The 17,365-nt window shown below is 38.2% G+C and overlaps 2 protein-coding genes across 3 annotated transcripts in view; both read left to right on the top strand.

Annotated features, from left to right (window-relative positions):
* The first annotated feature begins 69 nt into the window (after positions 1–69).
* Positions 70–2,223, top strand: LOC127180961 (cytochrome c oxidase subunit 4 isoform 1, mitochondrial). Its single transcript, XM_051135381.1, has 5 exons — positions 70–190; positions 1,256–1,332; positions 1,414–1,578; positions 1,686–1,817; positions 1,924–2,223. Exons 2-5 carry the CDS (start codon positions 1,257–1,259, stop codon positions 2,058–2,060), a joined length of 510 nt encoding a protein of 169 aa, XP_050991338.1. The 5' UTR covers positions 70–190; position 1,256; the 3' UTR covers positions 2,061–2,223.
* Positions 2,224–2,683: 460 nt separating this feature from the next.
* The window catches only part of dusp22a (dual specificity phosphatase 22a), a 48,865-nt gene continuing 34,183 nt past the window's right edge, over positions 2,684–17,365 (top strand). Inside the window, exons 1-3 of one of the 2 annotated variants that reach the window (XM_051135577.1) lie at positions 2,684–2,931; positions 6,928–6,961; positions 7,054–7,068. In XM_051135577.1, the coding sequence (XP_050991534.1) occupies positions 2,911–2,931; positions 6,928–6,961; positions 7,054–7,068 (70 nt within the window). In that variant the 5' untranslated portion in view covers positions 2,684–2,910. The remainder of the gene's footprint in view (positions 2,932–6,927; positions 6,962–7,053; positions 7,069–17,365) is intronic. The other variant, XM_051135578.1, reaches the window with a different exon arrangement.

Here is a 17,365-nt window from a genome sequence, read left to right as displayed (position 1 = left end):
ATGTTAATCTGCAAGCAATTTCTCTATTTAATGTTGTATTATAAACGTTTTTCTTTTCATTACAGCAATATTCGAACGCTTAAATAATACGTCAGCCACAACGCTCTGCCCATCTATTTCCTGTTCACGTCACTTACTTAACGTTACTTCCTTTATCCTTTTCTGAACGAGCAACGGACGGAGGCGCGAGGTTTGTGGGATTATTTATTTATTTGCATATTTATTTTGATATCTATGGGTTTGGTTTATAGTTTGGTTTAATGAAGCTTTGTTTATTTTATTTTATGTGTCGAGCGAGTGAATGAGTGTATTTAAAATTGCCTTAGTGACATTGAGGCTAATGCGGATGAGGACTGATGCTGTATTTCAGTTTTAGCTTTAGCATTAGCAGTAGACCGGTACATGTGTTCTAATATATCCAGCAAGGTGCATCAGAGTAAAACAGATTTAGGGATACACAGTCACATTGTTTATTAATGTATTAAGTGTATTTTAGAGGTACATGCCATATATTTGCTGCTTAACAAATCCTAACGACAATATGACCTTGCAATGTTAGTTAACCGGCTCATGCCAAAGTCAATGTTATTGCCATAACTTAAGTGTGTTGTAGTATGCGCTGACTATCTTTTTTTAAGGGATTTAGATAAATAAGGTGACCATGCCATAGTAAAGCGATGGTGATATCGTTTCTTATTGTAAATAAGTGTTTTCTGCCTTGATTGCCATTAATGACAACAATGTGATTAAATTAATGCCCTTTCAAAAAGAAGCACGGTAGTATATATATACCGTGTATATAACACACGTTATATATATATATAACGTGTGTTATATTGTTTCTGTAAAACAGGAAATATACTTTGGCAGTGATAGCACAAATAAATGCGTCAACAATGTACACATGATAAATTAATATAAATACAGGTCATCGTTTTGCAAAAGACAAAATAAGGGTTTTGTTATTCATGTTTTTGCTCATATATGACCTATATTGACTGACTGAATCAAGCTCCAGAACACCTTCATTGTGGTCAGATTTTGTTCAAAATTACAGCATTGGCCTTAGATTTTGCTTAAAGTCAGGACCTCAAATGCTTTACTGTCATTGGGTATTTTCATAATAAGTTCACTCTTTTTTTTTTTTTTTTTTTTTTTTAAATTACGTGATGTTTATATTTTTGGTTTGATTTCAAACTTCTCAAAGTGGAAAGAAAGAATAGTAGTTTCTCATTTACTGTTTGTTCTCACACAGGATGTTGGCAACTAGAGCATTTCGCCTTGTTGGTAATCGGGCCTTGTCCACTTCCATCTGCCTGCGTGGTGGACATGGTAAGTTACATGCCAACTTGTGTTATGTCTGTGCGTAAAGATATATTAATTGTGTAACATTGGTTTTACTTGTCCTCTCAGGAGTTGCTAAGGTTGAGGACTACACACTGCCAGCATACTTTGACCGGCGAGAGAGCCCTCTTCCTGACATCAAGTTTGTGCAGCAGCTGAGTCCTGAGCAGAAGTCTCTTAAGGAAAAAGAGAAGGGATCCTGGGCTGCACTGTCCAGAGAGGAGAAAATTGCATGTGTGTGATACAAGAATTGTTGAACACCTCTCTGTTGGTTCTGACTTCAGAGTTTTTATTATGTATATTTTAATATGCTAATTGCCTTCTTTAATGCTTGATTTCAGTGTATCGTATCAGCTTCAAGGAGAGCTTTGCTGAAATGGACAAGGGAACAGGAGAGTGGAAATCAGTAGTTGCAGGGATTTTCTTTTTCATTGGCTTCACTGGCCTAGTTGTGTTGTGGCAGAGGAAGTATGGTAAGTTTTGGTTGGCTTCAACTATATACAAGTATTGCTGATCATCTCATCCAGGATCATATTTGCGTACAATTATTGAATGTGTATGTCTTCTGTCTGTGTTTAGTTTATGGAGATGTCCCTCATACCTTTGACCCTGAATACAAGCAGAAGGAGGTGCAGAGAATGCTGGATATGAGGATCAACCCTGTTGAGGGCTTTTCAGCCAAATGGGACTATGAAAACAATGCTTGGAAGAAATAAATTATTCTCTACATGTCAATCTGTTGGACCAGTCCCACCCCTTCTAACTAATCATCCAATAAACAGACAAGTCTGTATTTTTGTCCAGTTACTTCTGAATGATTTTGGAAGTTTGCTTCCTCTTAAGGATGTGTATCATAAATAAAAATCCAATAAGTATCAATGTTTTTGTCTTGTTTTGCCTGTATGTGTGCATTTATTTTATTTTTAGATCCTATTACAACAATGAAATTGCTAATTTGCTTTAATTCAAATCAGAAATTAGTAGTTTTGAAAAATGGAATAAGATTAGTAAATTTCATTTTAAGCTGTTCTCAATTCTATGTTGGTTTTAGAAGTAATTAAATGGAAAAACAAAGCTAGTACAGCAATTTTCAATCATTGTCCTGAGCATTGTTCAACCGTCTCTCTGCACATTTCGAATCAAATAAAGACTGCAAAAACGTTTAGTGCTGTGGGAGAATTGAGAACACAATTATTGTTGTTTTAAGAAAAAGAATCAGGTTTTTTTTTTTTTTCATTTTTTCCCAGTCTAAGTACTTTTGCAACGTTGTGGACGAGTACACTCAGGCTCAGACCCTCACGCTGCCACAAAAGGGTTAAGGTCTGTCGTGCCGTGACGTCAACAGATTTAATGTTTTTATTTAGGCAGAATTCCGGAAGCTGAGACACAGCAACTGTTTTCTTTTGAATTCACACTTAATATATTTTGGTTTAATATTACTGGAAGCAGTATAATACTTTTATTAGTGACGTGTCGTCGTACCGTAATGCATTAGGTCTGTAATGCCATCCTGAGGTCTGTCTGCATGTAAGCTTAACTATATCAGTCATACATGACAAATGAATCATGGGCAACGGCATGAATAAGGTAATCAGCATTAACATTTTTATAAAGCATTTTTACATGTCACTCTTTACAGTCGCGTTTGTCGGTGTCGAATGTCAGCGTCTTTATTTTTAAATGTGACATTTAAAGAGACGCTTGACTCGAAAAGCTGTAAACAGAGACTGATACACACTGGAGATACTTCACACTTTGTACGCTAATCAAGTACATTATCGTGTGATCGCCGTTATCCTTCATCGCGTATCTTTTATCACTTCTATTACTCAATCTTTTCATGTCCTCTATAATAAGCACTGTGTACCATGCGTGATATCAATTTGTAGTACGACCATGCCAAACAACCATTTATGGGGTAAATAGTTGTATTTGGCTAGTACAGCTTCTATGTGCTTCCGCAGTTCAGTCGAGGTCAATATGGGTGCATTATCGGATATTAGTTTGCATATAAACCGTGACTAAATAAGCTGATTTGGGGTAATGATCAGGCCATTGCTGTTCCTGTAAACGTGCATAAGTGACGCTCTTTTTATTAATACAGTATATTCAAAAATGCAATTCATAAATTAGGTGACTTAAATAGATCATCTCTATGATGAGCATGATGCTTTTATTACGTTAAATCAGGAACATTTGATGATAAGATAAGATATAAGATAAGTTGAAGACTTATCAAGGAACGTTTCTGTCCAAAATAATTGTATTAAAAGGGCAGTTATAAAAAAGCCACTGTTGTGAAGCAAACAGGTTTTTAAAGCTGCTGGAGCCTCTTGAGTCCCAAGAACCTCTTCATTGCAGGCTGGCAGTTGTGCATAAAGCCACATTTCAGCCTCCTGTAACCAAAGGTCACAAAGAGAAACGTTTACATTTGATGCAGAAAAAACATGACTCATTTTTAAATAGTTTTATTTACTGACAAATGCCATGCTACAATGGATGGTCCAGATGGATGGAGTTCTGGATGGCCACCCTATTCCAACATCCTGTTCCAACTGCAACATTACCAAGGAGGTGGCAGGTAATGATTTGGGCTGGAATATTGGAAAGTGAGATGGAAGGTCCCTCTCGTGTGCCTGAGGGTGTCAAAATGACTTTTGATCCAGGGGGCAGGGTTGGATCCACACCTAGGGGGTGGAGACGGTAAGTTTAGTGCTGGAGATGGGTGGGTTTAGGGATCAGAGGGTGTAGACAGGTAGGTTTAGGTATATGAAAAGTGGGAGGAGTTGGATCTGGATCCAGCCTTGCCCCCTGGATCTTGTGTTCTGCAGTAAGGACCATTTCGGGGGTGGCTGAAATGGAGCTGTCCTTTTAATACAATTAATTTGACAGAAACTTTCCTTAATAAGCCTTTATCTGACGGAGTTCTCCTGTGCTTCAAGTCACTCATAAATCTATAGACAAATTAATAATCTCTATTCAGTTTTCAGAAAATATTAGTTGTCTTACCTTTTGTAAGACATTGCACTGTTTTATGGTTTTCTTTTTCAGAAAGATCTTCCTCATATTACTGTCACTTGCTCTATACCATTACCATTTACCTTCGAAGACCTGGCGAACTGTTTAATTTAACAAACCTGCTCATTTAACTATTACACAGACACACACAGACACACACACACACACACACATATATACATACATATATATATATAATTATTAGGCAAGTTTATCTCCTGATCATACTTCTTTTTTCCAAAGACAAAATGCTCATTGGGTCAGCACTGTCAAGAAAAAACAGGCGTAGAGAAAATCACATGTCAAATGCAAAATAATTAAGAATTAATGTGAAAATTTAGGTGTAAAACCATCAGGAACCCTTTTGTCTCCAGCGCCACCATTTTCCAGAACTGCAGCCTATAGAGTTTCCAGAAGTACAAGGTGTCAGTTTCTCAGAGACTTTGCTTGGGTAAAAAAAACCTTTTTTAAAAAATTACCCTCACTTAATAAGATTAACATGCTGAAGTGTAGTAAAATACATGAAGACTGATTTGTTTTATAGGCTTTATGCACAGATAAGTTGAGAGTGACTCCTGAAGGAACAGCATCACATCCTCTTGTACCACTTCTTCAAGAATTTGTCAAGAATCTGGCAGTAAGTTTTGGGAGTTCATTATATTTAGTCCATCCTATATCTTGGTTCATATTTAATCCATCCTATAAAGTCTGTCTTGCAGAGATGGACTAAAAATGAACCCCCAAAACTGCCAGATTCTGGAAGGTACATTGTTCAAACAGTGGTACAAGAGGATGTGGTGCCGATCACTCTCAAATTATACGATAAAAAACGCTATTTTCCTGAAGGAAATTTGTCTTGGACACATACAATACGATATGTGCTTAATACAAATAACGTACTACATACATACAGTTGAAGTCAAAAGTTTACATACACCCAGCAGAATCTGCAAAATGTTAATTATTTTATAAGAGGGATCATTCAAATAAGAGGGATCATTCAAAATGCATGTTATTTTTTATTTAGTACTGACCTGAATTAGATATTTCACATAAAAGACGTTTACATATAGTCCACAAAAGAAAATAATAGTTGAATTAATAAAAAAAAAAAGCATGGTTTAGTATATGTCTGCTTAATTTTTCTTTTGAGATTTTCTTTTATTCTATTTTTACGCAAAATAGAATGGGTTTCACTCATACTGGACGCCAGAGGGCGCCCTTGTGCAGAAAATCCACATACGCGTCAAGAAGTATCACTGATGACGTTCCGTTCCAGCTTCTCTAATATGGATAAAGGCATCGGAATAAAAACAAGACATAAAGTTAAACGTTTTGAATAATGAAATGTAAGGAAAATAAACACTCGTCTGCAATAATATGGTTTATCTGTGTTCTTCAAGCCATCTCGTGTATTTTCATAAGCCATTGCTAATCGAAATACATAGAATATGAGTATAGAATTTATTGTCTGCCTCATTCTGTTTTAACAATCCACATCAGATCACATAAGGAAGTTATTTCAAACACTCGACTGATGTTGTGAATGAAAAACAAGTTATAATGTTTTTTATAACTTTTTTGTTAGACAACAGGTTTAGAAAAGCTTATCATTGTATGTCATTAGAATGGAAGATGCTCTGCGTGTGTTGCTTTTTCAAATATAAGCGTTTCCTCATTTCAGCATGTGAAAACGCCGGCACACAGTTAACAGTTAAACTGCCTACTGTTCTTCAGAAAAATTATTCAGATTCTTTTTTTTTTTCAGCATTTTTGAACCCTGTGTATTTGAACCCTTTCCAACAATGACTATATGATTTTGTGATCCACTTTTTCATACTGGGGACAACTGAGGGACATCATTTTCATGGTTCTCTGTGTTAGCTGTGTGATCTGAGCTTTCAAATGTACACTGAGATTGCCAAACCAGGCTGAGATATTTCACCTCGAGATATCAAAAAATGCTCTTGATTACAGATTATCTGTCTATAAAGCCTATAAAAAAATCAGTCTTCATGTATTTCACAGCACAGCATGTGATTCTTGTTGAGTAGGGGTTATTTTTTTTACGATTCTTTACCTAATCTAAGTCTCTGAGCACCTGACACGCTGGAGACTAAAGGGTTCCTAAAGGCTTCAGACCGAATTATTCACTCTAATACATAATTCTTTTGTTAACAAGCATCTTTTCTTTTTCCTGTTTTATTTTTCTGATCCTTGGTCATGTCCAATGGTCTACTTTGCAATTTCAGTATCGCATTAGTTCTGAATATTTCTCATATTTAATATTTTTTTGACTTTTCATTCTGAGTTAAATCTCTTTTTTGCCTCATATTATCTGTAAAAGTAAACCTGCTTAATAATTATGCACAGCTGAAAGATAAAGAGTTTTTCACTTCAAGCCTTCATGTACAATTATGTAACGTAATGTAGGACAATCCCTAAAAACTTATTTATTTTTATTTATTTAATTTTGTAGAAGAGTATTGTTTTTCAGTATCACATGAAACCAACATGAATACAAAATGTGATGGAAATTCAAAGTATTGTTTATTTTGTACATAGGTTATTGATGGTCTCTATCTAGGAAATATAAGAGGTAAGCAGCATTTTAAAGTTTTATTTTCTTAAAATTCTGTGTTGTCATTAAGTCAATTAATATTCAAAATAATAATCTTTTTCCATTTTCAGTATGTCAAATGAGTGGTATGTCTCTAGAATATTTTTTTCTGCCATATAATTTAAGATAAAGAATCATTTTAATTAAAGAATAATTTTGTGAGCATTAAATCATATGTTGATCAATTCTGCAAGCAAAAATGTTTATCTGAATGTGTGCAGATAATTGGCAGTTTATTGTTTATTGTTATTATGTGATTTATCTGTGCACCACGGCATTCACCAGAACGAATAGAATGGGGGCATTTTGTTTTCATAGGGGGGCACACTATAGAGAAACAGACATTCACCAAAACAGTAACAGTTTGTATTATAACTGAAAAAGACTTTAAAAACAGAACACCAAAACAAGAGTTAAACCTGCAACAATTTAGATGAATTAATTAGCTATACAAAAACCCATTAATACAGTGAGAATTGCAAAACAAATCACAATACTGAAAACAAAATAAATCTAAAAAGAAAACAACAAATTATAAACACAATGGCAAGTCTAAAAACAAAATAACAAATCAGAAAACACAACAACGATTCTAAAAACAAAATAACAAGTCAGAAAACGTCTCTGGTTAGTAAGGAAAGGAAAGGACGTGACGTGTGGCCAAGTATGATGACCCATACTCAGAATTTGTGCTCTGCATTTAACCCATCCAAGTGCACACACACAGTAGTGAGAAGTGATCAAACACGCACGCACACACGCCGTGAACACACACCCAGAGCAGTGGGCAGCCATATTGCTATCGCTGTGGCTGTGGCACCCAGGGAGCAGTTGGGGGATTGGTGCCTTGCTCAAGGGACTCACCTCAGTCATGCTATTGGGGGTGGAGAAAGCACTGGTCACTCCCACCACCTTCAATCCCTGCCAGACCTGGGACTTTAACCCACAACCTTTCGGTTACAATCCCAACTCCCTAACCATTAGGCCACGGCTTCCCCAATGTAAGCATGGTTCCCTGAGAAGGGAACAAGAAATTGCGTTCATGCTGTGTTACTTACGATCAGGTCTTTCATAAGCTCATTAATTCAGTCGAAAGATTCTAAAGAAATGCTGCTCAGTACTGCTCATATAGAGCTAGAGACGTTCTCTTTCAAGAGGTCTCAACATAACTCAACATCTTTGTGACGTTAAGCCCTAGTGGACATACTGGGTTAGTGGGCCCCCATTTCTGGGCAGTGACTTGACTCAAGAACCAAGTTAAAATGGCCTTGAGTTAGAAGTCCTGAACCGACAGGACATGAGAAGTTGCCAAAGAAACGTAAGTCGTAAAAACTGGCAAATGTGTTCTGCAAAGCCTATCCAGCCACTGAACATATATCCTCAGTAGATATACCTTGTAGAGAGGGCTTGCACAGCATTCAGGCCAGGGACATTCTGTGAGCTATCATATCAACAATCCAGTGGGATAGCCTCTTGTTTTGATACAGGCACACCCTTGGTGCGGCCACCATAACATACAAAAAGCTAATCAGAGACTCTAAACCAGTGGTCGGCAACAGGCAGCCTGCGGGCCAAAACTGGCCCACCAGCAATAATATCTGGCCTGTTGTCCTTTTTTTCTGCTGTTTAATGAAGTAAATATCAGATAAAAAAAGGAGTCCCAAAAACAGAAATATCTGATCATCGTCCATATCGCTGTTTACATTACAGTTGCGTTACCAAGGCAACGACTGATGCATTTGTATTTACGTTCCAAAGAGTTCCGTTATCAGCACCACAGTGGAAAATGAAACCGTATCCGTGCTGACTGGCCGGGATTGGCACGGAATGGAACAAGCAAAGCAAAGGGTATTCCTGTATATACCCTGGAGTAACAGCTCACAACCAGTTACAAAAGACACTGTAACAGTCTGTTACAGTCAATTCTAGTTGCATTTTTCGTCAATTGATTTCTTAAATTATCCTGACTATATTCTGGCCCGCCATCTAGTGGCAAAAACTTTTTTTGGCCTGATGCCAAACTTACTTGCCGATCCCTGCTGTAAACTGTCTGGTGTGCTCAACATGAATGCACATAGAGTGCACAGAGAGGGTACGTAATGGGTCTTCTCCACACACTCATTTAGGTGAAAAGCTGAGAAAGATGTTAGATTTTGCTGTATTTGGCTGAGCAGTGGTTTGGGTGGCTCGCCATATGTATTAGATTTCTCTAAAACATAAAATAAGTAAGCTTGACTGAAGTTCAGGGGAAAAGAGTTTTACTGAAGAAAGTCGTGTAGCATAGCCGTCTTGTAGATCTTAACCCATGTAGGGGTCCGAAGCTTCTTCCTAGTTTCTTCCAAAGTTCTCCATAACTTCTCCCAATGTTCTGTCTGTAAGTCAGAACTTTATACCTAAAGACAAATGGCTAGAAACAGTAGATACTGTCAGGATCCCCCGCTGCAATCTACAAGAAGTCCCCGAGAAATGCTGTTTCTTTGTTATTCTAAATGTATGCACCATTTGGTTCACACCTTTACAGAGACAGTTCCTGTTAATTGCATCTGGGGCACAGTCACAATGTAAATGCATCTGTCTAAAATTACACATAATCTTTCATCACCTTGGCTCTAAATGGGTTTGAGAGAACCTTGGGTACATAACCGTTTCTCAGTTTAAGCACAACTTTACAGTCATTAGGACCAAAAATAATTTAGGACTCACTGACAGAGAGAGCATGTATATTGCTTATACATTTAATGGAAGCAAAGGCAAGCATTAGTGCTGTCGTGTGTAGAATTTATACCCGCTGCACCATCTTGGCGTAGTGCTACGTCTGAGACTAAATCTTACGCCTAGTCAAAGGTAGGCGTAAAGTGAAAAGTCACGATTTGCTCGGACATGATTCATTTTTAATTACTTATTGCAGACGCCAACTGTAATGTTTATGGTCTTTTCGGGCAGGATAATGTGGCCTATAAACAATTATTATGGGGAGGGGTCAAGCAACACATGCAAGCAATTGCCAAACTTTGTGCAAGAATTATAAAAATGAAAGTAAAAAAGAAACTACGGCACAAATTATCTCAGAGACAATGAGAGACAAATCTACTTTACCATGCTGATAACGGCATATAACTGTCTTGAAGTATTCCCTTAATATTTCTATTTGACATCTTGCTGCGACAGTGTAAATGCTTGCCTTAGGACGTTTTGCAGTTTATTATGTTAAAATCCTCTGGATTTCTCCTCACGAAGAATCCATAGGCAACAGAAACATAATGGAGAAAAGACATACAGCCAAAAAATACATAGCCATCTACAAAACCCAGGTGCTGCTCCAAAACATGGCCACCACCTTTGCTCACCATCCACTTTGTTAGTGACAGGAATGTCTTCTCTGAAAAACAAGAAGTAGAAATGGCACACTTTTAAAAGTAAAACCCCACATAGAATACACAAACTTCTCAAAACCATATTGTTCTCTTAACATGAACTATCAGTCTCAGAGTGGTTGGCATGCTTGTGTCTTTCTTGATGCTTCATTGCAGATGCCTTTAAAACACAAACACAAAAAATGCAGTAAATCTTAAATTCCATTAATAATTATAACAAACTAATTCTAAAACTAGAAAGGCAGCTAACAGTTAGCCATATAATTTGTCTAACCTAGCTAACATACGATTTTATTTTCTCAATAGGCTACTGGCCAACATTAACTACTAACACCTGAACAAAATTTCACATTAGTTAATGTTAATATAAGATAAGTGTTGCTCATTAAAAATAATTTTAATTCGGTAACTTAATTCAATAAGTTGACAAAAGCCGCTTGAAACGACAGCGCAGTTTACTATAGTTTGTAACCGCCATGTTGACGGGTAAATATTACTAAGTTAAACTGGTGTGCAAAAATCTGACAAACACTCAGACAAATGTATATATATTTTACCTTACTTGCTGGTCTTAATCTCTCGTAAGTTGCATCGATACACAGCGTAGATGTTCTCCGGAACCCTTCAACTCTTGCGGGTTCATCCCCGGGCAAACGCCGCGGCGCAGCGTGCCTCGACAAAAGACAAAATGGAACCCATTAAATATACTATCTACAGAGGATGCTTACAGTAAAGTGATGACCCGGTATATTTCTGACTTACAGATGTACTTCAAGCACTCGCGTTCTGTCTGAAGGAAATCTGACAAACAGATTTTCCAGTCATTACAATTGATGCAACACATCCAGTGTAGTCTATCCCAAGCTGTTGCGGCATTGTAGACATGGTGTAGGGCAAATCGTGTCAATCCAAATATAATAAATGAGGAAAATAAAATGACCTCAATAGAGCACCGCCAATGAGGCCGTTACAGCAAATACAGTAGCAATTTTAAAAATACAGTAAGTCTCTGTGTGTGGGGTTGGATGTCACAGAAAATTCCCATGATACAATGGTTATTACAGTAATTTACTGCAAAGGGAATTTACAGTATTATACTAGGTGATAAACAGTTAATAACTGTAGAAATTACAGAAATGTCAAACAGTGTATCAATAGTAGGATGAAACGCTGAAATAGTAGTGACCTTCACTTTGAGCAAAAAACACAGAAATAGTGCATCTGATAGGATTATGGCATTTTGTTGTTCACTTACAAGCGTAAGAGATGCCTAGTAGAACTCTCACCTCCCAGGCTCGCCAGACCGAGCCGTTCACTTGAGAAGGTTCCATTCTCAGTGGGGCAGTTTTTCTAAGAGGTATGGAAACCAGGGCTGTGTGATCCAATTCAGCACAAATGGCAGCACTTGCAGTCTCCCTCTCCTTTCTGATTTTGCACAGTACCTGGTGCAGGATGTGAAGCAGCCCTAAGCAAAAAAACACTGAGACAGCTGTTATCATTCCCATTCCCAGTGCCCTCTAAAAGCATTTTAGGGGGAGCTCTTCCCCCGCTTTGAAATTCGCAAGTGAGTCCATGAAGGCTCATGAGCACTATGGCAGTCAAGCTCGCTTGGAGATACGTAGTGTGGGCTGAAGTCAGCTTTTTAATAAATTGATTGTGAAACCCAAGTACCAAAGATGGTTGATGAGCAGATCTCTTTGCCTGCATAGGATGCTTTCAGAGTGGAGCAGCCAATCATCCAAGTAATTCACACTGCGCAGTCTGCTCAAGCAAAGAAGGGAAAGAGCGGTGTTCATGCACTTTGTGAATGTGTATGGCCCTAGAGACAGACTGAAGGGAAGGACTATAAACTCGGGGATCGGAAGGGGGGCGCAAATCATGGATCGCGGAACCGGGGGGTAACTTTTGAGGTCTGGTGCAAATTATGATATACAAAAATACATAGGCTATAGACTCATATGGATTATTCATTGAAAGGTCGCGATCTCGATTCAAACACGCGCAATCTTACTGCTATATGATGATGATTTCGCCATGCCTATAAAACCTTTGAAATCGCAATCACATCAGAATATTTAAACATGCTTTCGCGCAACCACTGATCCAGAGAGAGCTCTGGTCATGTAAGTTAAGCTTTGTTTGAACAAGCTTCATGACCAGGATACACGGTATAGGTTACATTTCTGTGTTGCAAACATTGAATAATAATTAAAGTATTCGGATAAATGCTCATTAGAGCCCTGCCCGGGCCTCATATATATTTCCTAGCCCGGCCCTTGTCCGAGAGCTTATCAGAATTATCGGCCCGAGCCCGTCTTTTCCTCCCTTCTCCCAAAAAAGCTTATACTACTGTTTCATCTATTGAAATAGTTCAGTTTTGTATGTAATGGCAAAGTGATTTTATTTCGTTTCATTCTTTTGTTAAGTTAATTTAGAAAAACGTTTGGAGCATTTTTGTTCATTAAATATAGCCTAAAGTTTTTGTTTTTTAAAGTAAGGACTGTTTGATCAATTTTGCCTTCTCAAATCATCATGACTTGTTTAAAATAAAATTTATAGATATAGGCCCAAAAGAGTTCAAGTATAAAACAATGTTAGTTGCAACGTTAAACTTAGAGAAATGTGCGCTATTAGACGCATACCCAAACTTGTGCGGAGAGTGGAAGCTAAAGGCGCATTGCAGGACATTGAGGTGCCAGCGCGATGACTTGCATTTTTTTTTCAGTGGAAACAATTTAAAATATTCTGTCATTTTTGCTCATAATACATCTTTCGCAACTGTTAAGGGTCAACTTTTATTTGTGTGCACTCACAGCATCAACAAAACGTTGCAAAAGGTGCTTTTATTAAATAAAGAAAACAAACATGATGCGCTTTCTGTTGCCTCAACAGGAGCGCTTCACAAAAATGAACCGAAACTCAGCAAATGCATACCTCACAGACATGATACATATATCTATAGAAAGCTTGAAATGATTAATTAACAAAATAAAACAAATACTCTGTCACAATCTTTCTATATGTAATCTGTAAAGATGCATTTCTCTAAAGGCGCGTCCGAGTCAGGATCGGCAACATCATTCTTGCGACACTGAAAACACTGGTTTATTAATAAATAATTCAAATATCCTCTTATTTCCCCCGAAACATTCATTGTAATTACGTTTGATGGTGCTTTGTGGCATTTTCAGCCTATTGCGTGCGCTTGAACGTGGATCTTCCAGCTGCGCTGATTTGCTGCTGCTGGCGGAGAAACTAAACGCTTTCCGAGCAAGCAAAAGTGTTTCCACCAGCGCGGAAATTTGTTTTCATCACCGTAATTGGTGTATGTATAAAATATCAAAATAAGGAGAAGCCTAAAACAGACCCGAGGCCCGGCCTGAGGCATGCCACATGATAGGGGAGGTTTGGGGGGGCTTTAGTTCCAAAAGGTTGAGAACCTCTGACCTATAGCAATATGACACCTATCACGGCATTCCTATATAAGCTCTATTCAGTATTATTCAGCAGCTTTGTCGCTTGCTCAGGACATTTTATCAGGATCCAGCTCCTTTGTTACCATTTGTGGTAGAGGTGTACGCTTCTGACTTGCAATGCCATGGTGTCTTTTCCAGGAAACTCAACTTAGCTGAAAGGAACAGAGACCTGCCGACCACAAAGGCGGCCTTTGAGGAGTGGAAGCATTGTCTGGAGCATTGTCTGTATCTCACAGATCATGGGGTCACACTTTATAACCAATCCAATTCACTGAACCATCTGCCAGTTGGTCTTTTGCAACTTATACCGGTTATCAATTTCTCTGGTTGCAACCCCTTTAAAGTTCTCAGATGAATCACCCGAGTGACTTAAAAGCTCATGCTGCCCTCTAACTACTGCATTTCGTGTGTCTCTCTGCTGAAATCTGTTGAGCCTGAGGACCTGAGAACTCCTCTGGAGAATGTACTACCTGGTGCACTGGGAGGGCTACAGGCTTGAAGAATGGCCATGGGTGGCTGCTGATGACATCTTGAACCCAACTCTCGTTACAGGATTTTATGCCAATCACTGGATCAACCTCGATCCAGACTCAGAGGAAGACCCCAAACTAACACTTCCACACACCCTTGGGAGAGGCCTAAATGGGGGAGTAATGTCATATACACACAGGAAGCTATTACTTAATACACCCGCCACATGAGGGAGCCCTTTCCTGAATTCTGATTTCCAGCAAACCTGAAGCTCATCCTCCACCATCACACTATAAATAAACTCTTTGGTCCTTTTCCTTCTTGCAAAGTCTTGACAATATTTCTATTGCAATTCTGAGCATTTTCTCTTGTTGGATTTTGTGTTTTGACCCCTGCCTGTCTGCTTTGGATTTATGTCTTTGGTTTGTGTTCTTGGTTTTATTGTTTGGACTCTCATTTTTTCTTGGTTTTGATCTCCGCCTGTATTCAGGCCTTTATTCTTCTGATGGATCCTACTCTGTCTTAAATCTCTAATATGTCACAAATAAGTAAGTATTTCAAGAAGAAATTTGTTTCCTGTTTGCAATGTTGAGTGACCCTCTCGAAAGGAAATTCAGTGGCAAGTCATACAAAACTAAAAAGTAAATAAAAAATGCTTTCCACTGCTTGGAAAAAATATTTTGTTGTCAAGATACATATTCTGTAGTTTGGGAAAGAAATAAAAAGTAGTGTAATTATTTGAGTCTCGTTTAAATTTGATAAGGAATTACCTTACGGTAACACTTTAGAATAGGGAACACTTATTCACTATTAACTACGATTTTTCCCCTAAATAAATTCTTAGTTATACCTTACTTAGTAAGGTAGTTGTTAAGTTTAGGTATTGAGTAGGATTAGGGATGTAGAATAAGGTCATGTAGAATAAGGCATTAATATGTGCTTAATTACTACTAATAAATGGCTAATATTCTAGTAACATGCACTCAGGTCTCTGGTGTGGTTGGGAGTTTTACCCCTGAGCCATGGGAGTGTTGATGTTGGACCCAAACAAAACACTTCAGGCAGTATTCCAGGAAAGGTAAAGTTATTTTAAAAAATAATAATAATAAATAAATAAAGTCTTTGCAAGAATAATCCGACTGAAGTTCTTTTCAGGCCTAGGTATTAACAGCAAAAAAACAATGGAAAAATGACAAGGGAAGAAAACAAAACCAGAGAACAATAATAACTCAGAAAAGGAACTTAGGATACCTTACTTTTAGGTAGCTGGGGAGGCATTGGTGGGACAAAAAACACAGTGTGAAGGCTCAAAAACCAAGTGAGTAACCAGGGAAAAATACACAACTTAAATACACTGGGGAAAATGAGGCACAGGTGACCTGAATAGCACTAATAAGGCCACACGAGGAAGAACTAAGGCAGAGGGGAACACAGGGGACCTCTAAAGTCCAATCAACTTTGCTACATTTGACTGAATATTGGCAGACAGTATATCCCTATACACTTCATAATTCATCCGGCTGCTTCTGTTATCTGTCACGTCATCATCAAACACCAGTAAGCCAGTGCCACTGGAAGCTAAGCATGCTCATGCCATCGCACTGCTCCATCATGTTTCACAGATGGTGTTGTATGCTTTGGATCATGAGCTGTTCCGAGCCTTTTCCATACTCCTTTCTTCCCGTCATTATGATACAGGTTACTTCTAATTTCAGCCTTTAAATTTCAGTACCAAACTGTTGATTTGGCCACTCTTAATGTTCTTGCTATCTCTCTAATGGATTTATTTTGTTTTTGAAGCCTAACAATTAGGGATGTGACAAGATCTCGTACCACGAGACGTGACAATATCCTTGCAAAACATTTTGCAGTGTTTACACTAGAGCTGCACGATTAATCCTAAAAAGTTCCAGATCTCGATTCAAACACCCACGCAATCTTATTCCTGAATGACAGTGATTTAGCTATGTCTATTACGACTATTTCACATCACGAGTGTCAGTGGAGCGTGAGAAGCACGTTTTGTTGCTGCCCATGTTAATGATGTGTGAGTAATGAACTGTCATGGAAACATCAGGTCACATTTAGATTCCATACACATTATCTTGTCTCTTTGAATTTTAAAGACATATACATACACACTGGCCCACGAAAACCACGACGTGAACACACTTGTCCGGTGAGAATCTGTGGTGGATGAATTTGTGTTTTATTAATTAAGTGTGGGGGATATGTCCTTGCATATTCTACACTCATTATAACAGCTGTAAATTTAACAGATTAATTTGGACATGGAAATAAAGTGCCTAATGGGCGTACAGTATAGCTCATTATTTTAAAGGGGTCATCTGATGCAAAGTTCGCTTTTACATGTTGTTTGAACATTAATTTGTGTTGGCGGTGTATGTACACATCTACCCTATAAAAATTTGTGCAGTGGTTTTTAATTCATCTGTAAAAATAATATCCCTTTTTCCAAACTGACCCATTCTTGTTACGTGCAGTGCTGGACTGACGAGACGGGAAACGAGATACGATACAAACAAATAACAATTTAATATAAATCTTCGTAGGAACAGGCAGGAACAGAACGAGACATCCACACACTTCCAAATAACGTCAAGGACCGACAACAAACTCAAAACACAAGCAGACTTATAAAGGGAGAGACTAATTACAAACACAGGTGTAGGGGATGACGGTAATTTGGGTTAAACCAAAACAGACAGATCGACGGAGGGAGACAATGGGAGAAACCAAAAGACATAAACAGACATAAATGTGACAATTCTCAGATGCCTGTTGGTGTGGCGTCACTTCGACTAAGGCTGCTCCCACGATAGTTGATTGACATGAGCGTCTTACCTCAGACCCGCCTTAAATCAGCTGTAACAGTCCGACCTCCATTGTTTCGATGCCGGAGCACGGATGTAAGTTAGACAAGAATATCTCTGATTGATCGATTGAAGTGTTGTGTTGCTGGATGTAATAATGAACATAGTGGTCGTCATTTACTCCCGACATCTGAGCCGCTGAAGATGCAGTGGATTATGTTTGTTTGT

Source organism: Labeo rohita, chromosome 18 (genome assembly GCF_022985175.1).
Source record: "Labeo rohita strain BAU-BD-2019 chromosome 18, IGBB_LRoh.1.0, whole genome shotgun sequence".
Taxonomy (NCBI): Eukaryota; Metazoa; Chordata; class Actinopteri; order Cypriniformes; family Cyprinidae; genus Labeo; species Labeo rohita.
The sequence above is the reverse complement of the archived record's forward strand: the minus strand, read 5'-3'. Positions and strand labels throughout refer to the sequence as shown.

Coding starts and splice junctions, on each gene's coding strand:
- LOC127180961 (XM_051135381.1), top strand. CDS start 1,257: ATGTTGGCAACTAGAGCATTTCGCCTTGTTGGTAATCGGGCCTTGTCC. Junction 1,333..1,413: donor CTGCCTGCGTGGTGGACATG/GTAAGTTACATG, acceptor TTGTCCTCTCAG/GAGTTGCTAAGGTTGAGGAC. Junction 1,579..1,685: donor CAGAGAGGAGAAAATTGCAT/GTGTGTGATACA, acceptor GCTTGATTTCAG/TGTATCGTATCAGCTTCAAG.